Consider the following 15217-nt stretch of genomic DNA (forward strand, 5'->3'; position numbering starts at 1 on the left):
TCCAGGTTCCTCTTGAACTCATGTTCACACTTAGTATCCATAACATCCTGTGGCAACAGGATATGCTGTGTTTCGCTTTGGTCTACTATAAATTTTTACCACAAGATGAACATGTTAGTCGCAGGAGCCTATTAAACAACAGAACAACTCCAAATAGTAATTCTATTAACAACTCTGGAGGTGGGCAGGGAGAGTTGGAAAAAAATTAACGTGCATTTGGACACTGGAACAAATAGCACCCATTTAACAAGCATCTCTCTCCTGGACACAGATGAAAGCTACTGGCTAGGAAACAATCCATGGCATATCAGCTTTTAAGGTGTAAACACTTCAGTCTCCAGATTTTGGAGATTCCTTTTGTAAGCATTATAATATCATTACTCAGTTTCCAGTGTGGCTGGAATATTATTTACATTTCTAATAATGCCGTATGTACTTAAAGTATTAGCAGCAACATTTTTGAGAAGTCTACATAAATTAATGTAATTCTGAGGTTTTAGTGACACCATGGTTTGCTATAAGGCCATGTCAGAAATTTGAATATCATTCTGGAAACACTAGTTTTCTTTTTATTCCACAAACACAAATAGCTTAGATGAAAATTAAAAGTCGTATGAAAAAAACAGCAGCTTTTTTTTTCTTCTAGTAAAAGTAAATGATTCTACCCAAGACTTAAAAGTATTTTTCTATTTATTTATGGCAAAAAACCCCCACGGAACCAGCTGCAGTTTTAGTGATTAGAAAAAAAAAAAACAAACAAACAAAAAAAAAAAACCACACACACACAGGGTGTTTTACCTTCAATATCCTGGTTGTCTACGAAAGGCGCTGGTCCCCATATTCTAACAGTGCCATCATCAGAGGCGCTGGCCATCATGGATGGAATCTGCGGGTTCCAGCTCACACAGTTAACAGTACGTGTGTGCCCTGTCAGCTCCGCAATCGGCAGCTCACTACGCTTGTGCCAAATATATACTTTGTGATCTAAATAAAATACGCAATTTAAGAAACAGAATGAGAAACATTGTTCTGAATAGACCACTCGTCATGTCAACTCACACTTCCACACAAGAAGCTCTCAGCAACTAAAATATTATTAATGTTGTAAATTCTAAACTGCACTTCTGTTGAATGTGCATCAGTACTAACAAGATTTTTTCCCCCCTCCCTTAAAGTGACCGAAATAACGTGGGCAAAGCTCTTCATTCCTCTTAAGACTTGCAAGTCTACCAAGTCTGGCATTTGAAGAAAAACATTTGACTACAATGCAGATAAGCCAATGCATGGCTGAAAAAAACAAAAACAGCTACTCTAAAATTATGGATATGGAATTATAACCTTATCTAAAAGGAAGGCTTGTAGAATTAGTTTCTTTTAATCATCATATTTATGTGCATTATAAAGCTACATGTGCTAAGGCAGAATATCTTTGAACAACCATCTGTTGATGGGTTATAGATAAGGTCACAGCTCTGTAGTTAATAAAACTTGTTTTGGTACCAAAGACTTAAAAATATGCCAGTGAAAGTGAAAACTGAGAAGCAGAGGGGTGGCAACTAAGCCTAAAGCCTCAAATTCAGAGCTACTGCAGACAGTCTTGAAAAGCAATTAATACTTGTGTGACGCTTAAAAATATGAATTCCTACATACTACAGAAGATGCAGTGAACAGCCCTACAGGTCTTATTTTGTGATAGGAAGCTTTTAATTATTTCTAGCGACACGTGAGAACAGGGAACCAGTCAAACATTCCATTGCAATTTTTAGAAAAGCGTTACTGCTTTATAACCAACTACATTTAATAATAACTGACTCTAAATATAAAGAAATTTTTTTCCAACTGCAGATTAGCAACCTTTAACAAATCTGTGAGTTGACCTCTCTAGGAATGTCTTTGGTGTCTTCCAAATGAAGCTATACAAACTGAACAAGTATTTATTACTCATTATATACAAAAGCCTAGTATTTAGTCCTAGCAAATCAAAGGAAAGTACTTCAATCTATTTGAACATGTTTAACATAGAAGCCTTGTTCTGAAGCCTTAACAGACAAATCAATCCTCCTCTATTCCTCCTCCCAGCCCCTTACAAAACAAACTTGCTCTCTGACCTACCTGCTAGAATAGCATCATGGAATCATGTGATAACTTAATTATCTTCTGCTGAATCAGCTCATTTGAGTAAAATACCTCTATAGTATTTGTATTGATGCAAATGGTCTGGTTGTGTTGACATTCCACTTAGGATTTCAAGAAACTACATATCCACGCTATTCATCAAATAAGATAATTCACACTCTGCTCAAACACTGGACACGCAAGCCTCTGCTGTCTGGGAGAATCAAAGCCTAAACACAAACCAGTATTTTGGTGCTTGTCAGAACGTATGTGTTATGTTTTGGAAAAAACAAGTTAGCTAGATTAAGACAGCAGTCCATTTCCATCTCAGAAAGACGGACCTCCGTTTTCTTCCTATTGACACACGTGTTAGAAAAAAAGCCTTTCCATCTGACAACATACCTTCTTAAACTGAAGAAGCTATGACCATTTAATTTGTTATGTTTTCTGTACATACAGAGACTTTCACAGCAGCCACATTTGCAACAAATCAGTGCGAAGAGGCAACAGCCTTAGGTAGTAAAAATCTAAATAAGCTGCCATTAGCTTCAACTACAGCTGGGTACTTTTTAAGACAGCAAAAATTTTAAAAAGCTGTTCTTGAGACGACGACTTAAGATAAATTCATTACCACATTCCTGTCACAGAAAATAGTAGGTCAGAAGCCAACTGTCCACAAAGAGAAGAGGGGGGAAAAAAATTGGTGCACTGTAGCGTCCACACCCATACATGCACATCATCGGTACAGCTCAACACACACATCCTGAACTTTCTGGTACTCAAGCCCCACACCAGGAATCTGTCTCAAAGATGAAGAGGTTGATTGACACTGGATTGGAGATGCTGTCCTTCAGGCATTATCTTCCACTGGGTCTGGTCAGAGGGGGAAACTTGATTTAATTTTAGATGTTATCTGGATATTTTCCAAAAAAAAGTTCATAATACTGTCCCTTTATCCTGGCCAGTATTTCCTATTTCTTAACAGCTGTGAGTTACTCAGTACAGGCACTGATTACTTATCTAGTGAGTGCAATTCTTAGCTTGAACTCATAGACTTATATAGTCATCTTAAGTGACTTCCATGGGAGGTGATGGTACTACAACAGCAACAGAATCAAACTAATTCAAGATACATAGTATTAACTAATTTCTACTCTTGCTACAGACAGTGGAAAAAGAAAACATCACAAAGCCTTTGATCACCATGAAACTCAACCAGAAAGACAATGTCAACAACTGCTTAATTGGAGACTACTCCTTTCATAATTAAGATGACAGCTCTATTGAAATTAAAATAATCTGGCCATGCCTATCTTCAACAGGCAAACAAAGCTATTACTTGCAAGAAAAAGTATTTCTGATTCAAATCATAGGCCTAGGTGTCATACCACAAAAAAACAAAAACAAAACAAACAAACAAAAAACAATAAACAAACAAAAAAACAACACCCTCTAGAATACTCCATCCACTTTTAATTAAAATTTTGCAGATGTTCTTTGCCTTACAGGAGTGAGACAAAAGATTCATTAACGCTTTCTACTAGTACCATTCTCTCCAAAGATTTTCTGCTAGCACACTTATTTTTTGAAGTATGCAACACTCATTGCTCCTCAAATTGCTATTTAATGAACCAGTTACTTGCTTATAGAGATGACAGCTGCTGGCAAGAGCATTTTAACAGTAGGTATAGGAAGTAGATGATGTGCCAGTTTTCTGCACAAAGGGGGATCATGTTACCTTCACTGCCACTCGCAATAAAGTCTTCATTATGACCTCCAAAACACGAGTGAATTGTGTAAAATCCTTGTGTAACACCTTGATACTTTCTCACTAAAACTCTGTCTTGTAAGTCCCATAAGTGAACTCCCTGGGAAGAAGAAGTATAGAGGATGTTATCACTAAATATTATCCATTGCGTTCTTTTGAAATGTTTAAAACAACGAAAAATGATCAAAGTATACTACTTCAGCCAACTTCAGTACTGTTACTAGCTGAAGGGAGTAAAACTGAACAGATACCAATTAACTAGCTTAAATTTCCATTCTGTAGCCCCTATTTCAAAAGCTTCTGTTCTTACTCAAGGTTAAAAAAAAAACACACCAAAAACAACCCCCCAAAGTCCCTAATTCTCAAAACAAACAAACAAAACTCTTCCTACAAGTAAAAAGGCCATGAGATATCAACATGCCTCAACCCTTGCTGTACCTGGCTTCCCAATCTTATATTTGGATGTTAATATTCAACAGTATATATTTCATAGTATGAAACTCTTGACTATAAACCAGCTTGAAAATCATTATTAGGAAAAGGTCACCTTCTTATCAGAGAAGGTCATACTACATTTGTGAGCATTAGGGCCTTCGTATTATGTGAAACGCAACTGGTTAACACCCCAAGCTCCATCAAAATATTGGAAAAGGGTTACTGGTTGTAAGCAGGTTTATTTGCACTTCCATTTATCACCACCAACTCACCTGAGTTGCTACATTTAACAAAGCTAAACGGCCATTTTTTGAAATAGTAAATGACATAATAGGGTGATCTTCTTGTACTCTGAAATTACAAAATGAATCAGTGTTAAGAGTACACTTAATTAAACAAAAATGCATCATCAAAACCAAAAGCCATGCCCTGTTTCTGCAATATTATCACGGAAAGACAGTTTTGAATTTTAAACTGCATTTGAAATTAGGTACATCTTCAATACAAGCTACATCTGCAATAGTTTGCTTACTTTATGATGAATCCTAAGACTGAAAAGGACTATAGACCTCAAATCCAACTCCCAACTTCAAGGTAGATCTAAAAATGTATCAGGAATTGTGAGGTATAAACAAGATTCTTAATGACCAAGATGTAGAAACATACATAAGAAACTTACTCCAGTGTTCAGAAAGTTATTTCTAATACCTGACCTTATTCTTCTCTCTGCAATTCATACTCACTAATTCTTATTCCATATTATATACTTTTAAATACTGAGGGCACCGTAAGAACTTATTTCCCATCCTGCCCCATAACCCCATCCTTAATCTTTTTCCCATGATAAGAACCAAGAATTCAAAACTGAAGAAAAAGGTAGTTACATGTTCCTGTCTGTAAGATCCTCAAAGTTATAACCCCGAATTCGCTGGTGTGTGTCCGATGCTAGAACAGTTTTCCCATCACTCAAGCACCAAAGGCATTGTACTCTCACCCCTTCCCAGGAGTCAAGGAGATTACCATCTAAATCCTGATCAGAGAAGAGAGGGAAAAAACTGTTAGTCTTGGATTTTTTACAAGCTCTGTGACTTTTTTTTTTTTTTTTTTTTTTGCCTTCTGTTCGCACAGTTGCTACAGAAAGTGGTATTAGCCTGCAACAGAGATGACTTAATACATTGACTAGGGCATGCCTTGTGGTAACTGAGGGCTTTTGTAGATACCTGTCCTGGAGAACCAAGAATCCATTTCTCCATTTATTTTCCATGCCTGATAATGTGCAATCTACTTCAGGTCTGGGAACAAATCTGCAACCTCACCTCTGTGGGGATGGAGCTTTGCTATTGGGGTTATGATCCAAGGCACTGATTTAGATAACAAGTAATGCAGAGTATGGGCGAAATTGTAGATCACCATTCAAAACTAACACTACTCAAGTAATGAGATTTCTGTTTTTGAATTTCCATTTATGCTAAGCAAGGATAGCATGTGAAAACTAAGAATGCCATAATCAAAATTCTACGGAATACACAACTTTTGTGGACAAGGGCACTGTTTTTTAGTTAATGTATTTTCCAGAGCAGCTATGCAAAAAGATTCACAGTCCACAAATTCTCTTCAGCAGAATAATATCTCTGTAAGAGCTGCTTGAGCCCTTCTAACCACTACAAAAATAAAGCACTGCTGGAACATTAGCATTAATGTACTGCTTCTCTTGAATTACAAAGGATCCTATTTTTTTTTAATTTATATATAAACTCCAATTTGTGAAGATTAAGTTAATTTTTACATGTGCAAACACACACAAAGAGCAAGAAAGCCTTGAAAAATATTTATCTAAGTTTTGACTGTGACAAAAAGATTTCTAGCTTTGTTTTCAATGGGACAGATGCAGAGTACTTACACACTGATAGAATTGTCCCCGCTGACCTCCTGTCACAAAGCGTTTCCCATCAGGATTCCAGGCGACACTTGTTAAACTGTCTTCATGAGATTGGCTCATCTTTGTCCTCAGCTCCCCAGTCTGGAAAATAAACGAAGATAGCACAGCCTATACCACCCAGGAGAACCCTTTCCCCAAAGGCATGGATAAGTTCACCTGACACACTCAGTGTTTGGAGGCACAAACATTTCACCACATTAATTAGAACTAAAAAGAAACATGGATCTATGAGTACTATTGAAATGCTTAGTAAGAAGGTCACTTCTGTGACCTCAGATTTGATTTAGGGATTGGTTATTTTTGTGGCTCAAATTAAGAGGGACGAAGTACATAGCAGGTGTGTCAGAAAACTCAAAGAAAATGATTAAAAAGGAATTAAAAGAAGTTGGAGGAAAATGTAAGAGATAAGCAATAAGAGATGAGGAAAATATGGAAAATGAGGAAGCAGGAGGAGACCAAAAGAACTACAGAGATGATAAAAATATATTTTAGTTAAAAGGGGAGTATCACAGTCTTTAAAACATTCTCCTTCCTGAGCTGAAGCTCTCCATGCCAAAATTCAACCTTCATCCCTAAATTATAATGCTACTGTTTCACAAGACAGAGAGTGACAATAAATGGCTTACCGCTGCAAAAACAGTAAGAACTTATTTCTTCTCCCTTGTGTCAGCTCTGGTGCTCTTCACTAAGCCAATTTAATTAATTAAAACAGCAAAAAAGTATTCAAAGGTTGAAAAAAAAGAAAAATACATTTGTTTTAGGAAGCTAAATTAGTTCAGAGTCCAAGACAGGATAAGAGAGGTTATATAGCCAGCAACAGAGGCAGGGGAAGCCTTTACATCAATTCAGCTGCCCATAATAATCAACAGCAAAATAGGATTTTCAAACTCACACAGGAAATTCTGTAGTGCTTGATTGAAAGAAAGTTCTGAAACTGCGAATTTAAGCCTCTGTGGACCTTCCTTTAATATCACTGGTAGGATTACACAAGGTGAAAAATACCTTGACTTTTATTTTTGCTACTTGTTCAATTTTTCAGTAAGTGACACTGCTTCCCTTTAGATAATACTTCTGGCTTTTGTTTTTCTATATTAGTTTCCTCTGTTATTCTCTTCTCTAAGCCTCTCTAAGGCTCTACAGATTTAATTCATCTCTTCTCAAAAATGATTAATAACCAGATACACTAACGTTATGAGTAGAGAATTTGTAGGCTATCATAGTTTGCTTTCATTTTTCAGAACAGGAAAAAAAAAAGATCAGTCTCTTCTTTATATTCACACTTGTGTACAGCAAGCTTTCTGAAGTGACTTCCTTTATAGTTACATATTTAAATATTTGAACAAAATCAGCAGGCTGGCCACGAAATTTTATTTTTACTCTTGGGCACCACTTACTTGTACATTCCAGAGCCAAAGTTCAGAACAATCATCTGGGCCACAGGCAACAAGATAGTTGTCATCCGGACTCCAAGCAATATAAGAGACCCCATATGCATGACCTTCTAATGTCTTAAGCAGTTTTAGCTGATGAGTATCCTGAAACAAGAGAAAGATTCTGTCAAGATAATGCAAATGAACTCCTACGAGATTTCACATGCACAGTATATCCAAGCACAGCATTAGAAGTTTGCACTGTGCAACTTGGCACCTGCCTTTATTTCTTTATTAAAAAAAAAAAAAAAAAAAGTTACACAAGTTTGTTCTTACTCAAAAAGTAGTTGCTAGCTTACTGAGTAGAGCCATAAAAAGAAAGCAAAGCATGCAAAGCAAAAATACTAAATATTCTGTTCTGCTCTTCCATAATTCTAAACGTGAAATTCCCAAAATGATGTTGTACACACAGTTTGTCCATTAGATAACATTTGATACTACAGGAATCTTGTATGCTAGAATAAGTCTCCACATCTGCTGGAATAGTAAAGTACAATTATCCACAGTTTACAGAATTAAGTTACTTCCTTAAAAGTACAGCACATGCTAGAAACCTGCTACAGTTAAGTAGCAGAGCTAATAACTAAAACCTTCATGAATGCTCAGAAGGAAAAACCTCTAACTGCTGCACTTTTATAAACTGAAGGTATCTTGTGTGTCCTGGTCAAGCAAGAGGCTTTATGGAAAAGTATTAAGAGCTTGAGTGGTGTTCTTATTTCAGAAGTGCTGCCTACAGCAAGCCGTCCATCTCTTCTGCTAGATTTAGCAGAAGAAGAGATATATGTATACTTTGTTCATTCAGAGTATCTCGTTATCACCTTTGTGCCACAACTCTTCAACTGATGCCTTGTCTAAAGAACTTGCCTTTCAAGCAGCTTGTCATCAAGGTAAGTAGTGCCAGCTAGCTCTCGTGGAACAACCATGTAACAGCTTTCCAAGTACAGAACACGACTGAGTTCAGTATTAGTACTGACACTTTCAACAGCACACAAATATAGAAAATAAACCTCTTGGAAAAGGGCAAGTAGATTTTTTTTTCTGTCTTTGAGGGGGAGGGTTGTATTGCCTACTTCTTTTCAAGAGTCTGACCGTTTTGAAGATCTAGCTTTATTTCTCAAGCAGTTTTTTGTTTTGTTTTGGCATTAACCAACAGAGCTCCTCCTAAGTTGAGATTCTGAAGGCAAAGAACACTGTCAATAGAGCAGCAGTGACACAAGGGACTGATTCAGGAGAATCAGCTGCGAAGGATTTGTACATCTCAGCCTGCAGCCTTGATGGTTCTGCTGGCTAGAAAAATTAGATTCCTCAGAAGAATCTTCAAACAATCTTCAATGCACAGAGGAAAAACAGACAAGCGAATGGACCTCTTCAAGGCTCTTCTTTGCACTCTGCATATTCTTCCTGGTCTGCATTAGACACTGCCATCTGTCTCTAGCTGAACTGGTCTGCATAGAAACAGAATCATACTTAACATCATCTCACATCCTGGAGCTTGCCTGTGACTGCTGTATTTCTTTTCAGGTCAGGATTAATTGAAGGAACCTGTCACTTCCTGCACCTCACGAGGAACAAGATGCATTCTGAGTAGTAACAGCCGTGAAAGTCTTCTTTCAAGCTGCTCTCATACTTATCTCCAAGTACAGAGTAACTGCAACGTGCAATGCCATGTTTGCCCTCACGAAAATAAACAGTTGATGTATGGGGGGGCAGGGAGAAGAAAGAAGGGCAAACAGTCAATTTAATTCCTAGTCTCCACCAAAAGAAATCTCAGAACTTCTTTCTTACAGCCTCCCAGTTTTTCATATGTAGAAGCAGCTAAACCAAACTATTCAGAAATCAGCTTAGATCTGCAGTAGTTTACCTCCTTGGCCAAGAAGTCAAAAAAACTGACCATAGCTCTTAGAAAGTGCAGGAAGAAGGAAAGATTCCTAGAAAGAACAAGTTAAAGGAGAGCTCTCACAGAGGATGCGTGGCGGACAAGGGGATGAGTGTCCTGTGCCCACCCTTTGGGCTCTAGAGTTACTAGAGCCCAAATGCATTCCATACACAAACCTAGTTCAGTTAAGATATGATTTAACGCTGCTTAATCCGCATGAGAATAGTGAAATGAGAAAAAGAAAATGAAAATGGAAGCATAGGTTAGAGACAACCCAGCAGAGTCAAGAAGAAAATAACTCATGGCAGTAGTGTCATTACACACAAGGACAGAATGGAGAAAGAAAGGAAGAAATGAAGAATTCTCATACATGAAGTGTTATGGAGTCTGGAAAAGAACAACATTAATCTAAAACTGTGCCCTGCCCCTTATAAGCCCAGGCAGAGTTTGAAGGATGTTTTCCTATAGCCTATATACCCAAATTAGAGAAATCCTAAAAATCTAAATCCTTAGAAACTTGATAAAATTTATGGTTCAAAAGATATTGTCAACAACTGCTGCAGGAAATGAGAAAAATATGTTCTGGCAAGTATGAAAATAAACAATTTGAGTTATGTGGCCTAATATCATTTAGAAGGCTGCCTTCTTGAAAGCATTAAGTTTTATCTGAAAGTACTGAAAACCAAAAAGCTAAAATTCTTTCTGTGGCTTTCCTACCAACTACTTAGAGATTTTGTTCCTTTAGCAATCCATGGCCAAAAGTATAGATAGTCTGAAACATTCACAAAACATTTATTTTTGTTTGATTAACTAGATGTTAGCTAACAATTCACTGTAACATTTTCTAATTGAGATGCTAGGTATTAAAAAACAAATATAAAGGAAGGTGAGCCTCTGCTATCAAGTGACAAGCCAACCTAGGAAGCACAGCAAAAATAAAAGCAGATGATTTCCTAACTATACTACAAGAGTCAGATAATGCTGCTGTTCATCTCACAACTCAGAACACGCTAGCTCCAGCAGCAAACCACAACAGCACCATGCCTGAAGAATCTATAGCACTCATTGCTTTTTTTTTTTTTCCCTCCCAAGATCTGTATAACAACTACGCACATGGAAGAGTTTTAACTTCTTCCATCTTTCTTAATAGCAATAGCAAAGGGAGTCATATTATACAGCTTCCTAAGCTGCAGTGGGAGAAAAGGATAAGCTTCAGCTCTCAAATTCTTAAAAACAAAGAAAAAAAAAAACCCCACAAACAACACACTCTATGGGATTGCAAACATCTTTCATCTCCTGTGTATCACACCAGCTTGCAGACATGTGGTTAAACTAAATTTTATTTCTGATCATGTTTTATAAGCATCGACAACTTCAGAAATTGTGTGCACATGCTCAGATTTATTAACTGTTTTCAGTTATGGAACATGGACATACTTCCACCCCATTTCTATCAGAGTCAATTAAAACAGTCTTAGATTCACTGCTTAAACTTTTTATTTACATAGTAATATACACAAGTAGGAAAGATATATGAAAAATAAATCTTTTTGTAGCTGTAGGGTAAGAGGAACAGTGCCAATGTTAGTATCAAAAATTAGAAAAGCAACCTATAAGAAAATGACTGAATATACTTTGATACATCAGTAGATTCTGATAGGTGCTTAAATCTTCACCTCAAGCCATGGCAGATTATAAAATGGCAACTAGCATAAAGTGGTAGACTGATGCAGTTTTAGCTCAGCACACACCGTTTTATTACTCATAATGTGACAAATGGTGAAATGGACTAAAGCATTTAATGTCAAGCAGATTAGTAGTAACAGGATAAAAAACATGTGGAAAAAGGTTAGTAATGCATTTACATCAGAAGTATTCTTATTAAATAGCGATTTAGAAGAAAGCATTAAGGAATAAAAGGCCATTTCTGCTCACTGCCATATTCCTCCCTCCACTCTCACCCAGTAATTCCTCCTCAAGGCCTTCAAGTTGTGAAGCTTCCCTGGAGGGCTCCAGTAGGCTCTACCCAGCGATGCTGGTTAGAGGCACAGGGAATTCCTGCCTCAAAGCAGCCGACAGTTCAGGCACTAGAACTCCTCTTACATTCAGGCATCTGGTTTTCAATAGTCTTCCTTAGCTAACTTGCACCAGACTGATCTTCCATCTTTCACAACCTAGAGAAATCCCCTAACCACTGGGCTACAGTAAGTATTAGACTGTCCTACAAAATTAAAAAAAAAACAAGCCATCCTAGTGAGAGAAAGTAGGGAGGGAAAGACAAGTCATGCACACTTTAACATACGTTGCACACTTACTGAATCAACCTGCCATATAATAACAGTTGTGTCCTTAGATCCTGTTGCTAGTTTAGTGCCATCATTGGAGAATTTACAGAACCACACTTCATTACAGTGCTCCGTAAGTATCTGCTGTGTGTAGCACGGGAACTGTTTCCTGAGGAAAAGAAAAGGATGTATTAAACAGCTTAGGAAAGCAGCAAGACCTAGTCAGATAAATAACTAGATTTATGAAAGTATTTAGACGCGAAACCAGACAGTTTAAAAAAGCAGCTGCTTCAAATAAGTACAGGATGAAGTTTCCTATGTGGTAAAAAGGCCAGGCTGCCAAGTGATTGTAACTAATTATAAAAGCTTAGAGCTACTCTCATGTAATTCTCACATAATTCATTATGCTTTCATGTAGGTTGGAATAAAAATGACCCTTTAAAGACAGCAACAGCTTATTCCTATACTCCTGTGATGCATAGAAAGTACTACAGTCCCAACCTCATCGAGTCCTACAGGAAACATTCAGTGCATTACCTGTAAAATTACTGCAAATATTTAATTAGTTATGTTTTGCCAGATCTGTAGAAAAGATTAAGTAAAAGTTGAATAAAACACTTATTTTTTTTGATTGTGATCTTGCAATAAGTTAGGGATTTTTGCATTCTTTATGATTTCCCCCCCCAACTTTCTTTGCAGAGCACCGCATACAGCATCTAAGCATAACTAACAAGACCACCATTATGAACTTTCAACCAGAACTTTTTTCTCTTCACAAAGTCCACAGCATTTTGTACAACATCAAATGCTTATCAAACTAAATATTATATGATACATTAAACTATTGAAACAGAAGAGTCAACTACTTCCCTGTAGCTAATATTTAATCTTCTAGTTAAACACCAAGAAAAGAAATCTTCCAGTTGCACACCAAGAAAAAGCTAACAGTCAAAACAATAAGTTTAGGTAAAAACTGGAAAGAAGTTATTTTATTTATAAGCTGTCCATTATACAAGAATTTGAACACTATTTTAAAACAAGCATAGGCTTTTAGAACAGACAACTGCTTTTATAAGCAACACTGCAGTTACTACAGGTTTGTTGTTTCAATACACTAAAAAGCACTGCCTAATTGTTCATGGTTTTTCCTAAGCAGTAGGGATCCTTGAGGGGGTTGGCCTTAAGCCAAGTGTTTATGGTGCCCAGCATGGCAGGGCTAAACAAGCCTGTGATGGGACACAAAGGTACAAAGGTACTACTGTGACAAAGAAACACTGCACTGGCATATAGTTGTTCCTAACATCGGAGACAAACCGCCAAAAAAGACTCACCTTCATTCAACTTCATTTTAAAACAAAATCTGGACATACCAGGCTTAGAGACACAAGGAAAACTACTTCCTACCAGAAAAAGTTCTGCTTAATACGTCAACTGTATCTTCTCACTAGGTTTTCTTCTACTAGAGGAAACTTGGTAGTTCCATGTTGAAAGAGCATTGAGGCAACACTGACCAACCATACCACACCTTACGCTCTGTCTTACGATAGGGGAGGATAAACAAAGCACACTTATACACATCGGTACTCAGCTTCCTTGGGTACATCTGCTCTCTCTTTCATACAGAAACACAAGCCTGTTCTGCTCCTGCTTGAAGCTGACCAGGAGTTGTCTAGTTGCCACTGCAACGACACCGAGCAAAAGCTAAAAAGCTGCATCCATGATAGAGACTGTATTTCTTGGGGCCTAGAGTGAGGTAGGCAAACTCTCAAACAAATCTGTGCTCCTACAGGAAGAGCATTTCATTATTAAACTATATTCTGGTAAATTAATGCTTTTCTTTAGAGCTGCAATTGCTTCTAGAAGGTGAAAGAATCTTTATCCCTAAATCACACAAAGTACAGCGGGCACATAGTGCCAACAAAAGCCTTTTTAGTATATTTTATTGAAGAAAACTCAAGCAACTCTTGCATTTTAAACAAACAAACAAAAAAACCCCCCTCAAGTTAAGGACCTAAAAAAAGAAGCCATATAATGCCACAGTACAGTCTTCACAGTAAGGTGGTCTTTACATCCCTAAAAAGATAATGGGTATAGCTGGTATAGTTGCTGCAGACACATCCCAATACAGTCAAATCAGAGCGCTCTCACAAAAAGTTCTCTGAACTAATGAAGCATATAATCCAGTAAGTCTGACTTTAGAGGTAGTAAAGCTTATATAAAGTAAACCTTTCATAGTCTCAAAACAAGTAACTGAATATTGTAGTTTAACTGCTTCCATTTTAGATAATTAGGTATTACTGTTGCATAAAGAAGTTTTACTTCCCCCAAGCGCTGCATTACAAATTATTCTGCTCAGCACAATTAATTAAATCATGCTGTTCGTATACTGATATCAAGTTTCTAAAAGTCATCAGTTACTCTTTTTACAGAAGTTCAAAATTCTAAATTAAATCTTAAACAGCTGCTTCTCTGTTCCTGGTACATACAATGAAAGGTTTGACCCTCAATTTTTGTAACAGTTCTTTTTTGAAAATGCTACATTAGCCCAGTACCTAAAAAGTAGCACTTGGGCTTCAATGTCTGTTTCTAAACATACACTAAAGTGCATTTACATGGAAGAAAGAGGAGGGTGGAATTCCATAGAAGACGACTAGCCTTAAAGCTCTCAAGATAAACAAAAAACTAACTAATCACCCTAATTTATTCTCTATTATCATGATCTCAGACAAAATAAGGTGGAAAAAGCCTCACCTTCACTGTCAGCAGTTGCTCCCTCCTACCTCCCACCCTTACCAAGCAATTAAGTTTTAGTTCAACATTTTATCCATTAGTGCAATTCAAGCATGCTCAAGCAAAATATTGCCAGAAGTTCAATGCAGATTAGTCTCAACTCACAAATGTGCAAGTTGTCAGTGTTTTATCATTTAAGCATTACAGAACTTTAATTGTCAGAACTATTAGACTATTGTTACTTCCGTCAGTTTAATCAAAATTTGGCTTCCACTGTCTTTAACTCACCTCATTATGCCCAAGCATTGCAGCATGTACAGCGCACCACAAACTGATCTCAGACCCCTGCAATAGGTAGGTACAATAGGTTGAGTTGAGGACAGAATGGAAGCCTTAGTTTTGCTTTTTTTTATTATTATTTTTTTTTGGGGGGGGGGGAAAGATTATAGTCATGAGTATGTACACATACATACCAGATGTGCTAGCCTAGGGTGTACCATATTAGGTGAAAAACACCTTGGCCAAACTTATGTCACAAGTAGATTCAGATGGGTAAAATCCAAATTCAAATTTGTTGCATATAGTATCTTTTATATCCAGTTCTGACCATCTAGTTTGTCTTCAGTAAAACATGTTTTT

At 37.1% G+C, this 15217-nt stretch overlaps 1 protein-coding gene across 2 annotated transcripts in view; it reads right to left on the reverse strand.

Moving 5' to 3' along the window:
* Window positions 1-15217, reverse strand: part of WDR26 (WD repeat domain 26) — a 31365-nt gene that overhangs the window by 3912 nt on the left and 12236 nt on the right. The window contains exons 7-13 of one of the 2 annotated variants that reach the window (XM_062571585.1): window positions 11879-12017; window positions 7652-7792; window positions 6219-6338; window positions 5203-5348; window positions 4591-4669; window positions 3854-3983; window positions 799-984 (exon numbers count right to left, since the gene is read on the reverse strand). In XM_062571585.1, the coding sequence (XP_062427569.1) occupies window positions 799-984; window positions 3854-3983; window positions 4591-4669; window positions 5203-5348; window positions 6219-6338; window positions 7652-7792; window positions 11879-12017 (941 nt within the window). Of the gene's footprint in view, window positions 1-798; window positions 985-1019; window positions 2989-3853; window positions 3984-4590; window positions 4670-5202; window positions 5349-6218; window positions 6339-7651; window positions 7793-11878; window positions 12018-15217 lie in introns of those variants that run through there. The other variant, XM_062571586.1, reaches the window with a different exon arrangement.

Source organism: Rhea pennata, chromosome 3 (genome assembly GCF_028389875.1).
Source record: "Rhea pennata isolate bPtePen1 chromosome 3, bPtePen1.pri, whole genome shotgun sequence".
Lineage (NCBI taxonomy): Eukaryota > Metazoa > Chordata > Aves > Rheiformes > Rheidae > Rhea > Rhea pennata.